Genomic DNA, 23320 nt, shown 5'->3' on the forward strand with positions numbered 1-23320 from the left:
CAGTTTACCAGTAAACGCAACATTTTGTCCCGTCTGTTGTTTTTCAGACAACAGTAGTGAGCAGTGCTAGTCGGTGCTATAGCGTCTGTTAGCTGTTAGCTCCTCTAGGAAGCACCGGTGCTAATGTCCTCGCATCCGCTGCAATGCTGTTTATATGGATATGGTTTAATTTTGCGTTACGTGACCCATTTCTTCTGTAAAGCCGTGCCTGTGTTGAATCTCTCCTCTTACTCTCTCTCCTCTTGCTCCGCGCCCGGCCACACAGCGGCCCGGTCCACACTTCTGACATTTGTCCACAGTTTTAATTTTTTATTAACACAGCTGTATATTGTTAAGTATAAGGGGCAAACCTGTATTTGTATCAGTGTTTCCATGGTAACTCTGCCATCACGGCCGCCAAGGCGAAGAACACAGAAGAAGTTTTTGAATGCAGCTAACTTCAGTTGGTAGAGTAACAGCGTGTGAGACGGAGCTGCTGGACCTGGGCCTGGAACTGGACCTGGGCCAAAGATGTGACCCATGGCCAGAATATCATAGTTCATAAAAATGCAGCGCAGTGAAGATACAGACATTTCATACACACGACGTGTGTATCCGCCATTCGACCCGTGCTGGACAAGTTCATGATGAGTCAGCCGTCTCTCTGTGAGTAGCGTCCATCACACTCCCTCTCGCAGTTAGAAATAGCCTATGTGACGATAAAGTTTGTTTTGGTTAAAATCAACAAATAATTGTGAAAACGTTTGATCAAAATAATCGCGATTATCATTTTGGCCATAATCTTGCAGCCCTAGTTTGAACCCCATACCTTCTTGCTGTGAGGCTGCAGTGCTAACCATTGGGCCACCGTGCTGCTTTAAAGAGAAGGCATGGATTTGTCAACAGCAGTGCCAGTAGTTATAATAATAATATAGTATCAGTGTGCTACTGGAGCCGTGAAAAATAATACCTCCCCTTAAACAACCACATTCCTGCCCTGCAGTGTTAGAGCAACTTCAATTAGATTGATTTCCACTATCATAAAATACATTATTATTTTATTTCTTTTTCAATTTTACTCTGAGTTCTTCCAGTTAGTCACAGAGGGCACTTGGCAAGCGTTTGGGGTGTACCAGCAACAAAGAAAATAGCCACAAATGCACACACATAAAAAGCCCCTTTAGTTATGAATCACAGCTGTAATTAAGACTCTTTTATTCCTGGCTCAGTCTGAGGAATGTTACAGGAGTGTGTGGCCACTTTAAGAAGACACTCATTCTGTGAGGCATTTTGATGCAGGGTTTACTCACTTCCTTCCTTAGATGACACATGAGTTTTTGACCCAGAAGTAATCATCAGGTCCTCTTCCACACCCTATAGTATATACAGCAGATAAGTCATTTCAAATTCCACAGCTATTATATAATAAAAGCAACACTTTTAGGATGTGACTCTGGGGTGGGTCTGTGTTTTTGTTTTACTGTATTTACTCTTTGGAGGGAGAGTAGCCCACCCTAGTCCTTGCACCCCATCTTCCAGCTCCACTCTGCCCACCATGAATGGACCTTTCTTTACCCAACTCGCCAAGAGACAGCTGATTTACCACCAATGATCACAAATAAAAAAGAGCAGCCCTGTTTAAAGTATGCACCCTCCTCCACCACTCTGAACAGCCCTTTGTCCCGAGGCCTGCGGGTAAATCTGACACAGGGCACGGCCGTTCCTCTGCAAAAGGTCAACAGAACTCTTAACATCTCCCTGGATGTGTTATTTTTGTATACTTTCTTTTTGGTCGAATGTAAGACCTCACTGGAGGGACCGCGAGATCTTCTGGCCGACTGACAACACAAACACGGTCGTAAAGCAGCGAGGACGGTTTATTTCCTCTGGGCTGTGGAATGCTCCCCGAAGAGAGACAAAGATGGCTCTGCTTACTGTCCCCCCTCGGTAAATGATGTTTTGCGCCATCATATAGACCATTGGATGTTTAGCTGTATGAATGCTACAGATGAATTTGAAACTTTGAAATAAAATTGTTTTTTTTAGGAGAGTAGATGCTGAGAACAATGTTCAGTACTGAGAGGGAAAGGAGCTGAAAAATGTCTTTATTTAATGCTTTAAATAACTTTAAAACTAATTTCCACACTTTTTGGTCATGCTGCAGCCTTCATCAGAGAGATTACATCGCACAACACTAGACCAAAGGGCACATTCGACAAATGTCTGCTGCAACCAAAGCATGATAAAAGCCCTCTCTGTCCTCTCTTCTTAGAGTTTTGGGTATCGATTGAGTCGATGCCTCAACGCCTGGGTAACGAGAGTGAGGACAACATATTTAATTAGCATCACCCCCCTTTCTTGAAATTGGCTTACACAGACAAGGTGATTTATGTCCATATTCATGTGTGAGTTGTCGTCTGTGAGGCTGCATGTCGAGCCTCACTTTGGATAAGCTGAAGACCATAATCCTCGCTGAATACTGTAATTTACCACCGTGTTGTCTGACAGCCGGGCAAATTACAGGTCTACCGTGTCTGTATCTATAACACCTTGGGTGCTCCACTGTAGTAACATGACTCTGAACATGGCAGGCGAACTCTTTCCTCCTGAGGTGATGCCCTTTGGTATGTGGCAGGCCCCTGCCACATTTTTTATAGACTTGAGATTCTTTAATTTTTTCAAGGCTGTAGTACAGAGCACGACTTGTCAGTTTTTGCTTTAATTGAAGGGTATTTTAAGTAAGTCTTAATTTACCTGAATAAATGCAGTGGAATTCCTGGCACATTTTTGGCTGGTGTTGTTGCAAGGGTGAAAGCTTTTAAATTAAAGACGGATTTTTTTCATACCACACTGCCTCTTTACCTGCATGCCAAGGATGATTGCAATTATCTGATTCCACAGTAAGCCACACCTTTCCCCACGCTGGAACTGTAGTCTGAACATTTCCTTGTGAAATCCTTCTAAAATGAGTTCCAGACCTTGCTGGCACTGTATGTTGGTAGCAGAGAATGGCTTGTTTGACTGACATGCTTGACTTAGTAGTTCCTTGCACAGGTGAATGGAAACGTGCTGGTAGGGCTAAATGAGGTCATCAGGAGGCCAGCCAGTGTAATGATGAACAAAAACACAGGCAGAGATTGAGGGAATTTGATCCTGTGTGGGGCAGGGAACTCCCAGCGCTAGAGCTTACTGCCACCATGCAGACTTAACTTGTATCTTCAGAAACAAAAGAGTCATTTTAAGTTGACAAGTGGACATTTTTTATATACCAGTTTAAAATGGACTCGGTTCTATAGATCCAAGGATCATGGGACATATTTGGCACAAATCTGACCATTTTAAATTTAAGGAATCTGGAATTGATCTGTGTATTACTGGCTTAACACTGTTATTTCAGTTATTTCAGAATGTCTTCACGTAGATGAAATCTCCAGTCATCTGTGCAGCTGCAAGAAGCTCCATGATATATAGTTACATCTCTCTTACAGGGAAATCCATTATGAGATGCACAATGAGTGAAGGCAAACACTTGTGACCAGGTGCACAGCCTCATGGCTCAGTCTCTTGTCATCATTCAATGAGCTCCTGTCACTCAAATGCATACGTACAGCAACTTTTTTTTCTTAGGTTATTAGGAGAGAGAGAGAGAGAGAGAGATTAAAGGCAGGATTGGTCATGTTAAGAAAACTAAGATTTGAAAGTTTCATCTCCCCGGGTCTTTGACCCACACACAGACGTGCATGGCTGCATGCTTCATGTCTCATTATCCGTTATACAGCTAATATTATCACAATGCTGGTTGAAAAGAAACATGACTACTGTTAGAAGTGCGGCGACAACGCGGCAACAACAACACGTATTGAATGGCTCGTTCACAGAGTATGCAGAACAGAGCAAGGAGGTTTTTCATTGGTTCTTTCCAAGCGGACCGTGAGGCAGTGATTGGCAGGCATTTTTGACAGGATTACAGCAGTTACGGATGACAGGTCTTTTTCCCTTCTTTTTCAGGGCCCTTAAGTGATTTATCGCAAACCTGTGAAAAAGCCAATTATAAAGTCTTAAAGAGAATGCTCTTCTCCTATCAGGTCGGTCTATAAAAGCTAATTTTTCCCGTCCCGGTGTGACCAGGGAAAAGGTAAACCCCCTCATACAATAATAATCTGACCAACAGTCTTGCATGTATTTCCAATGTTCATTGCATGCAGCTTGCATGAATGAACACTCTTTACATAAATCATTTGAGCAAATAGAAATTAAGTTAAAGTTCCAACTTATCATCCTGTCATTCAATGCTTGTGCACTGTCGAATATTGCAAAACAGGCAGCAGAAAATCGCTATCAATAACATAAGATTAAAATGATGTTAGAAGCCATGGCGAACTCTCTCTCTCTCTCTCTCTCTCTCTCTCTCTCTCTCTCTCTCTCTCTCTCTCTCTCTCTCTCTCTCTCTCTGGGTGACAAATATTACACGAGCACGCTCATCCTGTAAATGTCCTGTCACGTCTGAATGCAGCCATGAGGAACATTAACGTAAAAGTCACATGTGTGCTAATGACAAAATGCCATCACTTTAACAGATAGATGAAATCAGCAATGTTATATAGTCCATGTTTGAAACGGCTTTAGTGTGTTCAATGTACTCCTGTTTGCTCCACCCCCCCCCCATCTCATCAGCACTGTTCAGTTGCACCACAACAGGTTTGACTGGAAACCCTTTCACATCCCGTTTGAAATTCAACAACAGGCGTGTTTGGGCACGAGTGTTTTCATGGGTTTTTTCTTTAGTGTAACATAAATTAATTGTCAGAGTGTAATCATTTCACCGACTCACCTGGTGGTTGTGTAGTATTGCAGGAACTATACAGTACATAGGCCATTGAATGTAGCTGCTAATCCCAATTTCTTTTCTCCTGCAGCGGTTGTCTTTTCACAGTTGAATTAGAGTCTCATTAGAGTCAGTTTAGTCTTTTTTTCACTTGTGAATATGCCACATTTATCCGAGATGAACTAGAAAGTGGTACCTCCATTCATCTGTTAGAAATTAGAGAGTGTATGTCATTAAACAGGGAACTGTATTTGTCAAAGATTAAATAGCAGCACTCTTGTCAAAGGACTGTTGTTTGACCGTTGGAGCCAACTCTCATCCGCATTCTTGTGTTTAGGAGGTTGGCGCTCTCATGTTTTTTGGATCCCAGAACGCTGCAGCTGTCGAACAGACGTTTGTCGAGCGCGGGTTTACTGGAGAGCCTAAGGAGAGGGCAGCAGGGCTTGGGTTTCTGTTTTCTTTATGGATCCGATGACCTAAGATTGTGCCTCGCAATGAACGTGCCAAATCAGAGACGTTGTCATTCTGAAATCCTGGTTGATAAGCCTGGACCTCTAATTTCTCAACATGCTTGCACACACGCTGCCTCGTTTGTCATCTGAAAAATTAATCTCGTAGGCAAACAGCCCTTCTTTTGTACGCAGGGCTCTGTCTCCTGTGGCTGGTATCCAGTTCGGTAACGAGCAGCAGCTGGCTCAGAGGCCTGTACTCGGGAGCTGCATCCCTCACACCGATGAATGTGTCATTTGTTGCTTGTTTAGCAGTCACTTTTGTTCAGACTCTGAACCATCCTCTCTCACACACACACACACAAATAGCCTGAACACACAATACTCCCCTACTGTTTCTGTAGCCCACATATAATGGCGCAAAAGCTAGACCTTCATGACGGGTTTGGAAAAAAAAGAAAATGGTTCTTGGAAGGCATTTGGACATTTGTAGCCAATGAAAGTTCTTGCATTCTTGTGTACTTAATAGTAGTTCCTGTTACACCACAGTCATCAACTGCAGTTTGGACGACTTTCCGCCTGTGGTTGTTTAAGTGCTTTATCTGCAGGAGTAGGGCAGTAATAATGCCATGACTTCACAATTGACATCCAAGACCTATGAAGTGATGTCTGCTGATGACTTAAGTGGAAATTGTAGGTCATCTTCCACTATGTGCAGCGACTGAAAGAAGAGGTCTTTCTTTGGTGTGTTCTGACTGGAGGCTCTTGCTTGTTTTAGTCTTTTAGTTCTTGCATATACTGTAGATTTATTTATTTCTTTTAATCCAGGAAAGTGCTTTTTTTCATGGTGGCTGCAGTCAAATGTCTGTATCCTCCTCCCTTCTCTAGCTTGGCTAGTCGCTATATCTTCATAATTGGTGTGTCAGCGACTGTGGAATGTTGGAGAAACTGTTTATCATAAACTAAAGCACAGAAGCATTTTTCATTTGTTCCCCTGAGAAAATATTTGTGATAGTGAAACATCTCCAGAATTGGGCTGTAATGCACATGCAATGTTTTTCCCTCTGTAAATAGACAAGTCAACAAAGAATATAAATCAGAACAACATATTAAATACCACATTTTGCTGAAATAACTAGCTGGGGAAAATACTTTGGTTTTTCCCCATTAAGGGCCTCTTCCCCTCTCTTAGCTAGTGGGTTTCCTGTCCCAATTGGAGCAACTCCAGAATGTCCAAAGAGGGAATAAGTCCAGAAGGAAAAGAAGGAACCCATCAATGACACACATAGGCACGGGGTCATACCAGGCATACGATGTCTGATTTTAAAGAAACTGTAAATGCTAATTTGGTACTGTATGTGCCTGTGTTGACTGAGGCACATTTGATTGGGCAATAGCCTGAAAACCAGGGGAAGGAAGCATGTACACCAGCTAGTTTGGCCTTTAAGCTAAACAAAAGAGCTTTAAGAACCTGACATGAAACAAAAGGCTGGATAAAATAAGGAGGGGAAGAGTGAGAAATCCTCTGATGAGTGCCTGATAGGCTGAACCACAGGAGTAGTGAGTACACTGAGAACCTAAATGCACATTAACAACACGTGATACCTTCAAGGGTTTCTGTATCTGTTGATACAAACCTGAAAGAAGCCATTGCTAGACTCATAAAGACTTATTCTGGTTCTTCACATGGCCCTGTCAAAATGAGGAATCAGTCAGATTTTTGGAGCAAAGATTTTGAATATATACAAAACGGTTAATAGTTTTTAGTAGTGAAAGGTAGAAGTGCTGAGTGTTTTCATTACTTATAGCTACTATGAAGGCTGACCGTGCATCTGTCTCTTGTATTGTCAATGACTTCTCCAGGAGGGGAGTGGTAGCTGGTACAGGGGGTCATGGAGCCAGACAAAAGAGGGCAAAGGGAGGGTGGAAAATGTGCACAGTCACTGGAAACAAAGACAAACTGAAAGTGGGTTGGGGTCATTGAGGTTTTTGTAATAATTGAGCATTTATATTTAATGTAATGTATGTAGTATAATGCTAAATGAGAATGATACTTTGCAGCTTTATTAATTTAAAATATTTGCACAGCTGTCCCCTCTGTCATACATTAGATTGCTTTTATAGACATCATATTCAGAATAAGCATTTTTGTACTTTGGAGGTTTTTGTTTTTTTATTTACATGTGTTCTAGTTTAGTGTGTAGAGCTGTCCCAGCTGCCCATGTGATCTCTATTATATAAAAATTAAAACTTACTCAATAAGAAATGTTGAATGGTATGTAGGTTGTGCCCATAACAAAGTTCAACCTAAGAGTGTGAGTTATTAAAATCAAAATCATTGCTTTGCTGATCATTGTTTGTATCACAGAATGTAATTCAACAGAGTCAGTATCTGAGGTGTGAATGCCTTCATTTTATCTGGTTTATCACAGTTTGAAATAAAAACAAAGACCCCAAGGACAACATAAAAGATTATTGTGAGGCCCAGTTAGTGGAGTGGTGCTTATCTTAAACAAACTCAGAAGCAGATGATAAAAAAAACAGCCATCGCTAACTTGTGTTTACCAGGGTCCATTGTTCAAACTGAGTACCTGCATGGAAACTCTCGTTAAACTCATCAGGTCTGTTAGGCTTCCAGGTGTGGTTAGCACCCGCCTCTTTGTGGAGTAAGATTTCACAGCTTTTTCTAGCCACACAATAGCAGTCAGATGAACAGAGCACTGCCCCAGGCTTGGTGACAGTCTGATGCATATTATGTACAGGTAAAAGTTGTGTTATATAATTAAAGCAATCACAGTTTACTGTTCCAAGATAAAAGTGCTGGTGCAGAATTTCATAGATTATTTTCTAAAAAAAGAGTAGTTTCTTGTCAGTACATGAAATGTTCAGTCAGTAATGAGAGGCAATAATAACATTTAATTACCATACTTTGAAAAGGTTAATGAGTCCATGTTCTGTGCTCTGCCAAGCAAAGTGCACATTTTTAGGGAGGAAAATGCAACTGCTTTTCCCATAGTAGGAGGCCTGTCAGTTATTTTAAAATACAGTATGTCAATAACACAGAGGGAATCTTTTGTGGCATTTTTTTCATGTCCCAATAACCCCTGAGAACCATGGGAACTGCAAATATAAGTATGCAAAAATGCTCTTCTTGCCCTCTGGCTGGCTTACACAGACCATGAACAGATTGTTTTAACATGGAGGAAAGTTCACTTTCGGCACATTAGCCAAGGCCATTATGGAGCCATTTTTCCACGTCAGAGAGGAATTCCCATTTAAAGTTCATTCATTAAGACCCACTGTGATAATTTCTTTTTTTTTCAGAAGTATTTCTAAAGGTCTTTTCTGGGAACATGTAGTACGATAATAAGTGAGGCACTGGAGAGATGTTTTACAGACCACTGATGTGCTACAGGCATGGAAATGATGTCTCCCTTGCGCTCCTCCATTTTACTCTTGTACATCTTAAGCCCCTACCACAGATTTGCTCCTGCTGATTAAGCACTAATAACCTCTAAGTCAATGGACGGGTTAAATGACTAATCAACCCAACTTTAGTGTTGAAAGACCTTTTTCTTAGGGCATTAGGGTCATTTTACACATAGTTGCCATTATATGTTATTTCTTTAAGGTCTTCTGCTAAAACTGGTACTTTCCCGTTTAAATTGTTTTTCTGATGAGTATTTATACATTTGGGTGTTGCCATACATGAATAAATGTATGTCAACTATATTTTAATATGATGTAAGCTAGTCCTTATTTGAGTCATGTTTCCTCTGAAATGATTGCTGTTTTCACCCTCACCAAGGAACAAATTATTACAGCTGACATTGCTTCTGTATCAGACACATATTTATTTAAGGGTTAAACTGATGGTCACGCATTCAATTCCTCAACACAGCTTTACTGTTAATCACCCCACGCCTTAGGAAATTAAAGGTTGGCCTAATTATCCAAAGGTACAAGATCAGTGGATACATACTGGGTATGATCTCAAGGTCAACAAGGGATAAAGATTAAAGAAGCACTGTGGGGAAAGTAACACAGATTATCATGAATTATGGTTTCTAAAACCACTTCCACTCCATTTTTTCATATTCTGCATATACTGGCCAAGTTAGTTTTGAAGTGTCTTTTTATATTATCCATTTTGTCATCCGACTCTTCTAATGTCCATTTCTTCTTTTACAGGATTCCGCAAAATCAGCCTTGATGATCTGCGCAAGGCCTACATCGTCAAGGATGTGCAACAGTATATCCTCCACAGGCTGGACCAGGAGGAGGCCCTGAGACAGCACCTGACCAAGGAGACAGCCGAAATGCTCAACCAGCTCCACATCAAAAGCAGTGGCTGCTTCCTCTACCTGGAGCGTGTGCTGGATGGCGTGGTGGAGAACTTTATCATGCTTCGAGAAATCCGTGACATCCCTGGCACCCTCAATGGCCTCTACCTGTGGCTCTGCCAGAGACTATTTGTCAGGAAACAGTTTGCCAAAGTCCAGCCCATCCTTAATGTAATCCTGGCAACGTGCAGGCCACTTACGGTCAAGGAACTGTACCATGCAGTCTGGACCAAAAACATGACACTGACCATGGAAGACTTTCAGAAAAAGATGGACATTCTCTCCAAGTTGTTGGTTGATGGCCTTGGGAGTGCTAAAATCCTTTTTCACTACAGTTTTGCGGAGTGGCTACTAGATGTTAAGCATTGCACCCAGAAGTACTTGTGCAATGCAGCAGAGGGACATAGAATGCTGGCCATGAGTTATACTTGCCGAGCAAAGCAGCTTAAGCCACTCGAAGTGCAGGAATTTGCGCTGCACCTTGTTAATTCCAATCTGCAGATTGAGCCATTTAATCTGGCTCTTTGGATGGTTTGGAATGGAACTCCTGCTAAAGACTCTCTGACCACCTCCATACCAAGAGAACAGGAGGTCCTGCAACTTCTGGTCAAAGCTGGAGCTCATGTCAACAATGAGGATGACCATGCATCGTGTATTGTACAACAAGCCCTAGAAAGAGAGGACTCAATACGGACATTACTTGACAATGGAGCATCTGTGAACCAGTGTGACTCCAGTGGGAGGACTCTTCTGGCTAACGCTGCATACAGTGGAAACCTTGATGTGGTCAACTTGCTCATATCTAGAGGGGCAAACATGGAGCTAGAAGACAACCATGGACAAACGGCACTTACACTTGCTGCGAGGCAGGGCCATACGAAAGTGGTCAACTGCTTAATTGGTTGTGAGGCCAACATAAACCACACAGATCATGATGGATGGACAGCTCTGCGCTCAGCAGCTTGGGGTGGACATTCGGAGGTAGTTTCTGCTCTGCTTTATGCTGGTGCCAAAGTGGACTGTGCTGATGCTGATGGTAGGACTGCTTTGAGAGCTGCTGCTTGGGGAGGTCATGAAGACATAGTGTTGAACCTTCTTCAGCATGGGGCTGAGGTCAACAAGGCAGACAATGAAGGAAGAACAGCTCTCATTGCCGCAGCATACATGGGACACAGAGAGATCGTCGAGCACCTCTTGGACCACGGGGCCGAAGTTAATCATGAAGATGTGGATGGAAGGACTGCCCTCTCGGTTGCTGCTCTCTGTGTTCCTGCAAGTAAAGGCCATGCTTCTGTTGTGAGCCTTCTAATTGAAAGGGGCGCAGAAGTTGACCACTGTGATAAAGACTGCATGACTCCTCTCCTTGTGGCTGGCTATGAAGGACATGTCGATGTAGTTGATCTGCTTTTAGAAGGTGGGGCTGATGTGGATCACACAGACAACAATGGTCGCACTCCTCTTCTTGCTGCTGCATCTATGGGCCATGCCTCTGTTGTCAACACATTACTTTTCTGGGGGGCTGCTGTTGATAGCATTGACAGTGAGGGAAGGACTGTGCTGAGCATTGCATCTGCTCAGGGTAATGTGGAGGTGGTCAGAACTCTGCTGGACAGGGGTCTGGATGAGAATCACAGGGACGATGCAGGCTGGACCCCGCTACACATGGCTTCGTTTGAGGGCCACAGACAAGTGTGCGATGCCCTTATTGAGCAGGGTGCTCGTTGTACAGAGGTTGATAACGATGGTAGAATACCGCTGATATTAGCTGCCCAAGAGGGACATTATGACTGCGTGCAAATTCTTCTGGAAAACAAGTCATGCATTGACGAGAGGGGATATGATGGGAGAAATGCTCTCAGGGTGGCTGCACTGGAAGGCCACAGAGACATCGTTGAACTGCTGCTGAGCCACGGTGCTGACATAGATTACAAAGACGCAGACGGACGCCCAACACTCTACATATTGGCACTTGAAAATCAGCTGGCCATGACGGAGTATTTTCTCGAAAATGGAGCAAATGTGGAAGCTTGTGACACTGAGGGTAGAACGGCCCTCCACGTGTCCTGCTGGCAAGGGCATGTCGAAATGGTGAGGCTGCTGATTAACTATCACGCTGATGTGAATGCCTGTGACAATGAGAAGCGATCTGCCCTCCAATCTGCTGCATGGCAAGGGCACACAAAAGTTGTGCAGTTTTTGATTGAGAACGGCACACATGTGGATCATACGTGTAACCAGGGAGCAACAGCACTAGGCATAGCTGCGCAAGAGGGTCACATTGATGTTGTGCAAATACTTCTTGAAAATGGTGCTGACCCCAACCACGCTGATCAGTTTGGACGCACAGCAATGAGAGTGGCAGCAAAGGGTGGCCATTCAATGATCATTAAACTTCTTGAAAAGTATGGGGGCACAACTCTAAATGGCTGCAATCCCTCCCCAGTACACACCCTGGAAGAGAAAACACCATTGGCTGTTACTGGTAAAATGCAGTCCCTCACCATTAAATCAAGTAGCTCTGGCAGCACCGGAGCAGGAGATATGCAGTCGTCTGGACGTGGTCTACACAACGGACCAGTCCATGCTTTCAGTTCACCATCCGAATCTCCTGATTCCACAGTAGACAGGCAGAAATCCTCCCTTTCAAATAATTCCCTCAAAAGTTCAAAGAACTCCTCCCTGAGAACCACATCCTCCACTGCCACAGCCCAGACTGTGCCGATCGACAGTTTTCATGGCCTGACATTCACGGAACAAATCCAACAGCATTCCTTGCCTCGCAGCCGGAGCAGGCAGTCTATTGTTTCCCCTTCCTCTACGTCAAAGTCCATTGGTCAGCACCCATCCTCTCCATCCAGTGAATTTGACTGGTCTCAGTTAAAATCTGGTCTCAAGTCAACAAAGGGAAGTAAGACCGGAAATGGGACATCAAATGGTAAAGGAGGACTGGGAGACAAGAAAAAAGTCAAGAACAGTGGATCAACCCAAGGCCAGGTTCTGGAGTACGAGATGACACAGTTTGACAAGAGGATTGCTCTCAACAAATCAGTAGCGAACATTTCAGTGAAGGATCCACATTGCAAGATCATGATTGGTGGTTCAATTCGGCAGGAAAGGGGGCAAAGCCAAGATCAATTCTTTATCCAGCAGCAGAGCTGTTCTGAGAAGAAGAGGAATGGCATCATGACCAACCCCAACTATCATCTACAGGGTAATCAGGTTTTCCTGAGTAGAGTATCAGTTCCCCGGACTGTACAGAACAGAGGCCACCAGGATGTGCTAGAGAACTATCCCATAGGGGAAACTGAACTAAGCCTTAAACAAGCCCTGAAACTGCAACTTGAAGGATCAGACCCTGGGTTTAACTACAAAAAGGAGACTCCATTATAGCTGGTAAGATATCCTTTTCAAAATTGTCCTCCAGAATGTGCTCTTATTGAAATACATAAAGCATTTGTCTCAAAGTTGAAATTACAGTCAGGGTGATGGCACGTAGGCAAGACTTGGACTTGTCCCTTCATTTACAGTGGCTAATAATGAGGCTAAAACTGACTCGTAGTTGATACTGGATTGCACTCAACACAACCATCATTAGTTGGATTTAATCAGACTTGCATGAAGACTGCCTCAAATGGATGAGCAGAGCTTTTCCCCTCCCAAACGAAACATTAACCCAAATCATTCCTGTACCATTTCAGATGTCATGAATGCCATTCGCCATGCAGACATTGGAGGGAATGTGCCAAAGCAACTGTTTTCATCTGCACAGAAAATACTCCTTTTTTTTTCTTCAGTGGGAGACAAAATAATACCTAGGGACGATTGTTGACTGCTGCCTAAGGCTTATGTGAACTGATACATCAACGTGCCTACATCTGTTACAGCCTTTTTCATGTATTCATGCAAACTATCATTTTAATTTAATGTAATGCTATTTAATAAACAGTGTATGCACTTTTAAAAGAGTAAAATGACAGACATGCATTTGTTCTATTCACTTTGTATCCCATCCATGTTTTATCAAAGTAAATGTTTGAGAGAAACGTACCAATGCTTTTTTTTTTTTATTATTATTTTATATTATGTTTGTTCTGTCTACTTTTTCACACTGACAGCAATGTGCCACTGAGTACATTGTGACAAGGCCAGAGGACACAACAGTAACTGATGCCGTGGTATAAATGTAAGCGCATTGATAGTCTGCCTTTCTAGAGACCCCAAATAATCTGTGTTAACTTGGATCAGTGTGCTTAACCTATGTTGTGTGTAATATGTTAATAGCAATGGCAATTTACTTCACCGGTATATACAAGCATATTTATTTTTGGAAAAAAAGCCACTTTTGCTACATTTTGTGTTGCATTACGCTCTACCATGGTGCTGTGTTCAGAAGTTGTCTGCAGTTATTTTGGTCTCCTAATTTTGTTGGTTTTGTGCATTTGTGTATTGTTACAAATATCTAAGAAAGAGGGATGTTCATTGAAAATGTAAAAAAAAAAAAAACTTTAATTTTGTCCCTATGGGATTTCTCAGTTGCTTGTGTGTTATTTTATGTGTGCATAAATACTATTTAAATAACCCATTGTGTACCGTCAGCAAATGTTTGGTGCTAAATGCAGCGATTTCAAGTAAAAGCAGTGATTTTAAAAAACATGCATCTGTCTGCAGAATTACATGTATAACCTACTGCATTGCAAGAAACAAAATCCAAGCTTTGTTTCCTTCTTGCCACGTGGTTAATATCCAGTAATTCCTGCTGGATTTTTTTGGGGGCACGGCACAAAACGGCTCAAAAGAGTTCAGCCATTAAGACAACTCATAGCTGTGATTCATATTGTTTGAAATGCAGAGTTGTAAAGCCAAAGTTGAAACAACCTAACTTTGTCCCACCTCCTCCCTGTGACAAGCTTAATATCAGTTCAACAGGACTTAACCCCGCGAGAGATGGAGGGGAGGAGGTGCTCGACTGTGACGCTGAGGGAACTGAAACATCTGTTTCTCATGAACTGTGTGGAGCTGTGTTAGCGTTTACCGGCTGTGTCGTATTTTTTGCAGGCTTTTCATATTGTCAACAGTGAGCTATTTTTTGCCAAGAACTGGGATCGGGGGGGGGGGGGGGGGGGGGGGGGGGGGGAGTAGAAACCTATCGCATGCACAAACACTTATAAGCCCTTGTGAAGGCTCTCGGCTCGTCAATTCTACAGCAATTCAAACGTATGCCATGAAGGGTCAATAGAAGGATTCAAAGCAGGATCGGGTCTTGAAACAGTGTTGGAAAAAAAACAAATACTGGATAGTCTTATTAAGCAGTTATCTTGTTTGTCTTGACTGTGTTTGTCAGTCATCTATGATTTGACTGCCAGTGATTGGATTGTAAATAGCTTAACATGTACATTCAGCTGTCATTTAAAAAGAATTCCTGGATTATATGAAGTGGAATTTTCTGATGTATATTAAAGTGCTTAATAAACAGACTTGCTTTACTGCTGAAAAAACAAACGTTTGCTAATTTATTTACATTGTCAATAGGACTGGATGTAAAAAAAAAATACAGACCTGATGAATGCAATAAATTAATGTCATGACAGTCTAATGCATTGTTGTGTAAGCAGGAGCACATTTAGATTAATATGTCTGAAGTTATACTGATGTAGGGTTGGATACTGAAGACTTTTTTTGGGTGTACCGGCCTTATTACATCGGTACTACCAAAGACAGATTCAAGTTAATTCAAACGGTGCTTTCGGTAGATTTGAGCACTTAAACATGAGCATATCTGTCCTTCCTGCATGTAGACAGAGAGCGGGGCCCCAGACGGAGCAAAGTTCCTGTGATTTACGGCAATGCCGATAAAGTGGTTGGAAGTGTGTTACGCAAAACTCCACATTCACGTACAACATAGCATTTGCTGCAGAATATTAACAATATTTCTAAATCCATGGCAGACTAATGGATTATCTGGAACAGAAAAGCTTGTATTAGCACTGATGCTTTATTGAATTTGAAGAAGTCTGCATTGTTTTTATATATATATATATATATATATATATATATATATATACAGGAAAGAAGCCAGAGAGGGGAATGGCAGCTAGAAATTGATACTTAATTAATTATTTAATTACAAATTCTGCAATGACTAATTACTTTCTCCATCCATTCCTATCTCAGATAAATCTTGCTTGTTTGAACCTAAAGGCCTATTTTTTATCCACTGTAGTGCTTTCCCCTGTATTGGGGCTGCAACGCCATAGGCTACTGTTAATACCTGCTTCACTGTTAGTCATTTGGTGGTGGAGGGCCAAACCAGGACACTGAGGCATCACAACACATGGATCAAGCTGAAGTGGAACAGACAAGTGTGCCAAGTGCTATCACTGCCCCACTTCCCCCTCTCAGTCAAACAATAGCTGCAAGATAGATCAAATACAGAGTAAGGATTTGTTTAGTTTTATTTCTTTCATTTCATATATTATAAAATTTAAAGTCAAAATGGATGCATTGCATTTCAGAAACAAACCTCGGTTGTGTTTCAAATGCGTTTTAATGGTATGAGCAGCATTTTAGCTTTTAGCCAAAAGAGTGAGGATTGGACAAAGTTCATACGCTGACTTGTAAAGCTTCATTTTCTGCACCCAACATCTCATGAAAAAATGTGCAACAGAGCAGCTAAGGGAATAAACACGTTCCGTCTTTTTTGACAAGAAAAAGTTGAACGTTTTGGTTCCAAAATGCGGCAGTTTCCAAGAGTTCTATGTGGCTCGGTGGTAAAAACAAGCGGTCGAGTGATCTAGAAAATGAACAGAGGCGATACAGAGGCGAACGTTAACTAAAACAAAGCAAGTCATATCGTATAACTCTGTGCTATCGGCACCTTCTCCATTGTTTCTTGTAGACCTGAAACCACAGGTCTCGCTACCCGGCTTGTCATCGTTCAGCTGCCAAAAGAGCGCCCGCCATGGGGACATTTTTTTTCCCGAATGGTTTCACTTTTTTCAACTTCAAAAAATTCTCTTAGGGCTTTTTTCACACCTACCTCATTTGGTCCAGACTTTCTGACTTTTCAGTTTGGTCCGAACCAAAATTGCATGTAAGAAAGTTTCCATCGGATCGCGGTCCGGATCAAAAGACAAATTCATTCATTTCATTCATACGGAAAAGACTACCCGCCAAAAAATGCCCAAACAACAACACGTCAACGTCAGATGCACGCCCGTCTACTCACCAATCAGAGGCAACACACGTACGTGGTGACAACACGCCGTAGGTATGCCATTTCAAGTTCTTTAGTAACTATTTAGAACCAAAGAGAAAGCGATCAAATGTATACAATGTAATTAAACCCAAACCTTGGTGAAAAACGCCCGTAGCTGCAGAAAAAAACATCAACGGTGGCGTTTTAAAAAATGCTCATGACTTTTTTTAAAACACGATTACAGTATAACGTAATACAGACGCTGGCAGCTTCAAAAAAGATGGCAGGTGAAAACATTTCCTAAAGTTGTATTTTGATTTTTGTACTTTCAGCACAGCCTTTTCTGTATGTTTTGAGAGGGTGGGTGTTAATGATTAAACCATCTGGTGCTGATGTCATGTAATACGTTCTATCCAAGCTTGGAGGATCTCCTCCTGAACCATCTGCCAATAGCCACATCTGTTTTTTCTCCACCCATGTCCTTGTTTTGGATACAGTGCTAACAAGCTCCCACGCAATATACACAACATGGCGACAGTTGTGGCCGACTCGTTCCAGACACAACTTTAAACCCATTGGCCTTCAATGTGCCATCAATAGCCATGTGTGTGTGTGTGCAGGTTTTCATTCCAGAAAAACACTTTAGCTAAAGATTTCTCTGATTAGCACGTTTTAGCTCTGTAACTAGCAGGAACTACTGACTGAAACCAGCTGCTTTGGTGTTTGCTTGTACTGAAAAACATGCATACATATGGCTCTAAACAGGCTCAAGGTAATTATCAAATAAAAACACTACTGTTGATTGTTGCGTCCTTGTGTGGAACATTTTTCCCAGCTCACCTTAGGAGGAGGACATTGAAAAGAATGCAAACATTGACAAGATATCTTGGCAGTTTGGCAGCCCTTGCTTCCAACTCTCTCTGTGATCACAATTTTCACTATAGCTTATCATATCTGAGATTTTCTGAGATAGCATAGTATTTCATAAAATGTCATAGCAAAGTATTTAATTAAAAAGTCATAGTATAGTATGTAACTAAAAACGTTAAAAAGTCATAGTAAAGTATGTTGAAAAAAAGTCATTAAAAAGTCATAGTATAGTTCAGTTTGTCATAAAAAGTCATAAAAAGTCACAGTATAGTATGTAACTAAAAACGTTTTTTAAAAAGTCATAGTAAAGTATGTCCCAAAAATTTCATCGCAAATTATTTTATATACAAGTCATACTATAGTATGTCATTAAAAAGTCATGAATAGTCATAGTATAGTATATTGAAAAAAGTCCGAGTATATAGTATGTCATAAAGACATCATAGTATAGAATGTCCTAAAAATTTCATAGCAAAGTATTTCATATACAAGTCATAGTATAGTATGTCATTAAAAAGTCATGAAAAGTCATAGTACCATATGTCCTAAAAATATCATAAAACGTCATAGTATAGTATTTCATTAATAAGTCATAGTAGATTATGTCATAAAATGTCCTAAAATGTCATAGTATGTCCTAAAAAGTTCATAGCAAAGTAATTCCTAAAAAAGTCATAAAAAGTCATAGTATAGCATGTAATTAAAAACTTTAAAAAATCATAGTGTAGTATGTCATAAAAATGTCATAGTATAGTATGTCATAGCAAAGTATTTCATTAAAAAGTCATAGTATAGTGTGTCATAAAAATTTCATAGCAAATTATTTCACATACAAGTCATAGTATAGTATGTCATGAAAAAGTCATAAAAAGTCTTAGTTTAGTATGTAACTAAAAACGTTTTTAAAAAGTCATAGCATAGTATGTCCCAAAAATTTCATAGTAAATTATTTCATATACAAGACATGGTATAGTATGTCAATAAAAAGTCATAAAAAGTCATAGTATAGTATATTGGAAAAGTCATAGTATAGAATGTCCTAAAAATTTCATAACAAAGTATTTCATATACAAGTCATAGTATAGTAAGTATAGTATGTCCTTAAAAAGTCATAAAAAGCCATAGTACCATATGTCCTAAAAATATCATAAAACGTCATTGTATGGTATTTCATCAATAAGTCATAGTACATTATGTCATAAAATGTCTTAAAATGTCATAGTATGTCCTAAAAAGGTCATAGCAAAAAATTTCATACAAAGGTCATAGCAAAGTATTTCCTAAAAAAGCAATAAAAAGTCATTGTATAGTATGTGATTAAAAACTTTAAAAAAACATAGTGTAGTATGTCATAAAAATGTCATAGTATAGTGTGTCATAGCAAAGTATTTCATTAAAAAGTCATAGTATAGTGTGTCATAAAAAAGACAAATTATTGTTTATTATTAAAAAGTCATAGTAAAGTATGTCGAAAAAAAGTCATTAAAAAGTCATAGTATAGTTCAGTATGTCATAAAAAGTCATAAAAAGTCTTAGTATAGTATGTAACTAAAAACGTTTTTAAAAAGTCATAGCATAGTATGTCCCAAAAATTTCATAGCAAATTATTTCATATACAAGTCATAGTATAGAATGTCATTAAAAAGTCATAAAAAGTCATAGTATGGTATATGGAAAAAAAAAAGATCTCATAGCAAAGTATTTCATATACAAGTCATAGTATAGCATGTCGTTAAAAAGTTATATCAAAGTCACACTATTGTATTGTATCATTAATAAGTCATAGTACATTATGTCATAAAATGTCCTAAAATGTCATAGTATGTCTTGAAAAGTTCATAGCAAAGTATTTCATAAATAAGTCATAAAAAGTCATAGTATAACATTCAATTAAAAACTTTAAAAAATCATAGTGAAGTATGTCATAAAAATGTCATAGTATAGTATGTCATAGCAAAGTATTTCATTAAAAAGTCATAGTATCTTGTGTCATAAAAAGACAAATTATTGTTTATTATTAAAAAGTCATAGTAAAGTATGTCGAAAAAAAGTCATTAAAAAGTCATAGTATAGTTCAGTATGTCATGAAAAGTCATACTATTGTATGTCCATAAAAATTCATAAAAAGTCATAGAATAGTATGTAATTAAAAACTTTAAAAAGTCATGGTGTAGTATTTCATAAAAAAAGTTATAATAAACTATGTCCTAAAAATTTCATAGCAAAGTATTTCATTAAAAAGTTATAGTATAGTATGTCAGTAACAAGTCATGATGTCAAAAAAGTCATGGTATGGTTTGTCCTAAATTGTCATAGTATAGTATTATAGGATAGTATTTCATTATAAAGTTGTTATGGTTGAGACGGGAGGTGAAGACCCAAATGCAGAGAGGAGGAGGAGGAGGCAGACAGGTGTGTAGGGGTTTAGATATGAACAGTTCAAAACCACAAATCACTCCAAAGGAGGTCCGCAGTCCCAGCAGCTGAGGGAATATCCAAAAAGAACAACAACAATACCAAATTTACGGGGGAACAAAGGCAAGGGGGGTGACTCACAAGGAGGAGAAGGTCCAAGGAAACAGGAGAATAACCTGGAACACGTAGACAGGGCAGGGAACAGGCAGCAGGACGAGGATAAACAGGCTGGGCAAAAGGGAGAGGGCAAAACTGGCAAACTCACAGGGTGACGGCAAAACGACCTGACACAAGACAAAAGGAACACAGGGGTTAAGGACAAGAGGTTCCGGGGTACAGGTGAGACATCAGGTGAATCACATTAGGGCGGGGCAGGACAATCAGACGGGCAAAAGTAAAGCTGGGCAAGACGAGACAGAACAGGAAACCAGACTATCAACACAAAACAGGAAACAGAACAAACACTTACCGGAGAAGACAAGACAGGACCAGCAACACAAGACCAGGGAGAAAATCAAGACAAAAACACAGGGACGCCAAAGAACGGGAAAAAAAACCCAAACAAAAACCCCAAACCATGACATAAAGTCAGTATAGAATGTCATGAAAAATGTCATAAAACATCATATATGTCATAAAAATGCCTTATGAAAGTCATAGTATAGTATGTGGTATAAAAAAAGTCATAGGACGTTATGTCATAACAAGGCTAGTTTAACATGTCATAAATTAAAAGTATCTATAATAAATAATAACAGTATTGCATGTCATTAAAAAAGTTATTGTATAGTATGTCATAAAAAAACTATTAAAAACATAGTATAGAAAGTCATTAAAAAGCTACGTCATAAAAAAGTAAGAAAAAAGTATTTCATGTAACTAAAATGCACAGTAAAGTACTTCATTAAAAATCCATAGAAAAGCTATAGTACAATGTGTCATAAAAAACCCCATAGCATAGTAAGTAATTAAACAGTTAAAACAAATTCATAGTATATGTCGTTTAACAGTCAGTACTGTATATCATATAAAAGTCATAGTATAGTATGTCATTAAAAAATTCATTGTACAGCGTGTCATTAAAAAGCAATATAAAAGTAATAGTATGGTGTCATAGATAAGTCTAAAAAAGGCATAGTACAGTATGTCATAAAAACGTCATTGTATACTATGTCGTAAAAAAGTCAGTGATAAAGTTAGCGATTTCTGAAGACCACTAGTATTAGTAGTTTAATGTGGAAGTGGGATGAAAAAGATCTTTAGCTTTGTTTGTATTTTTCCCTTGCAGCCTTCTATTACTGTATAGCTCGATACCTCAAAGGTCACTGGAATCTGTGCAATTTCATACAGGGCAATATTTAATATTTAACTATTCCATTCATTACTGTGCAATATTTATTTATTTATTAATTAGTACTTAATCATTTCATTACAGTGCAATATTTATCTATACTAGATAGATTATACTAATCTCCTTTCACACAATGTGTATTCAAGCCATTTTTATATATGCATACAGTTGCTCTCCTGACTGCACCTGTGCCCCCACCCCCCCACACACACTTTTTTTTCTCTGCACTACCTACATTGTACATTTTTTTTAATTTTTGACTTTTGATATTTTATAGTCTTGTCTTATATTTTTGTGTCAACACTGTAAAGGGATTGCTTCAATCTCATTGCACAGGTACTGTGTACTGTGTACTAGTTCCTTAAATGGGCACTCAGTCATGAAACCTTTGAGAACCCCTGACTGTTCTGGGATACTGGCATCCACACACACACACACACACACACACACACACACACACACACACACACACACACACACACACACACACACACACACAAATTGTCAACTTCTGCAGATCAATGTCAGCAGTGATTTGATGAGGAGGCAGCCAAGTGGCAGACTTATGGAGAATTTTACAAAAAGGGTGTTTAAATCTGTCCATCCATTTTTATAAGGACACAAGTGCAGCCATGCAGAGCCCTTCATCACACCACATTTCAAATTAGATTTACTGCCATTGACAGTGTAGGAGCATTATTCAAAAAAGGTGATCTTTTTCCAAACTCAGCAATTACTTGACATTTCTCCAGAAGAAATGACTGCATTTTAAGTATTTTGAATGGAAATTCATGTTGTGGTTGGCGGTCCACTGACCTTGAAAGAGGTTTAAATTTCCCAGCTACATTTTATTGAATGTTATGTTGTTTTTTAAGAGATTTTGAAGTTAGGGTCCGTAACACATTTGTTGTTCTTTCATGAAGGAGATCTTGTTCTAACCTTAAATTATCCAAGACAGACTTTGGCTTCCCTAGCAGTTACTCTTAAAGTGAGATGATCTTGTGAGATGAAATAAATGTAATTTAATTACATATTCTTTTTAATTTTAATGTCACTTACTGACTTAAACTGCAATATTTATTTCTGTACTATGGCAACTGCACTTTAAAACACCTTATATTTCATGCCACTTTACATTTATTCAATACCTTTTGCTCACTGTCTGTTGTTTGCCCGTTGTTTGTGTGTTTTACTGTAGGTAACTGCTGCTACTGTAATAAGGGAATTTTCCCACTGTGGGATGAATAAAGTATTATCCAATCTATCTAATCTAATCAAATCTAATCTAACTTTTGAAGAAAGAAATAGCACTTTGAATCCGTCATTTATTTGCTCAATACACCCTGGAGTTACGCTGATACAACCTATACTTGGTATTACCATTAGCCTATGATGGCTAATGTTAGCTGACGTTAGCTATACATACTGTAGGTGTTTAACTTACATTACTGAGTCAGTTCACTCACTTATGACTTGTCTCTACAGTAAAATGTGTTAGTCTTAAACATTATAAATTGCCACTTGTTGGCACAGTGGCTGCAGTTAAACAAAATATATATTAGATCACTTCAAAAGAGGGTAAGCCTATTTCCTTCAGCAGAGATTCCCCATCCAATTTCTAAGATTTATTTTAATTTGTTTTCGTGATCAAGGAATTGCAAAATCAACAGGTCTCTTGCATGGCTGATCTGTAGTGGACAGAAAACAGTTCCACTTTCTTAACTAAAGATATCAGAGAACTGCAACGATTAATGATGGTACCTTCTGTTTAACAGGTGAAGTGCTGGAAAAATAATATTGCGTCATTATTAATTAGTCTTTTATTTGAGACTTCATGGCAAAAATGTCCTATGGTGCTAATGTTGGAAGCTAAAAGAGGCTTCTGTAGTCTGA

At 39.6% G+C, this 23320-nt stretch overlaps 1 protein-coding gene and 1 long non-coding RNA gene across 3 annotated transcripts in view; one reads left to right on the forward strand and one right to left on the reverse strand.

Moving 5' to 3' along the window:
* LOC116697262 (uncharacterized) overlaps positions 1–836 on the reverse strand; it is a 1204-nt gene extending 368 nt beyond the window's left edge. Inside the window, exon 1 of the long non-coding RNA XR_004333981.1 lies at positions 802–836. This is a non-coding gene — a long non-coding RNA (uncharacterized LOC116697262). The remainder of the gene's footprint in view (positions 1–801) is intronic.
* The window catches only part of ankrd50 (ankyrin repeat domain 50), a 39044-nt gene extending 23965 nt beyond the window's left edge, over positions 1–15079 (forward strand). The window contains exons 4-5 of one of the 2 annotated variants that reach the window (XM_032528590.1): positions 9445–12989; positions 13295–15079. In XM_032528590.1, the coding sequence (XP_032384481.1) occupies positions 9445–12986 (3542 nt within the window). In that variant the 3' untranslated portion in view covers positions 12987–12989; positions 13295–15079. Of the gene's footprint in view, positions 1–9444 lie in introns of both variants that reach the window. The other variant, XM_032528591.1, reaches the window with a different exon arrangement.
* The last annotated feature ends 8241 nt before the right edge of the window (positions 15080–23320 follow it).

Source organism: Etheostoma spectabile, chromosome 10 (assembly GCF_008692095.1).
Source record: "Etheostoma spectabile isolate EspeVRDwgs_2016 chromosome 10, UIUC_Espe_1.0, whole genome shotgun sequence".
Classification (NCBI taxonomy): Eukaryota; Metazoa; Chordata; class Actinopteri; order Perciformes; family Percidae; genus Etheostoma; species Etheostoma spectabile.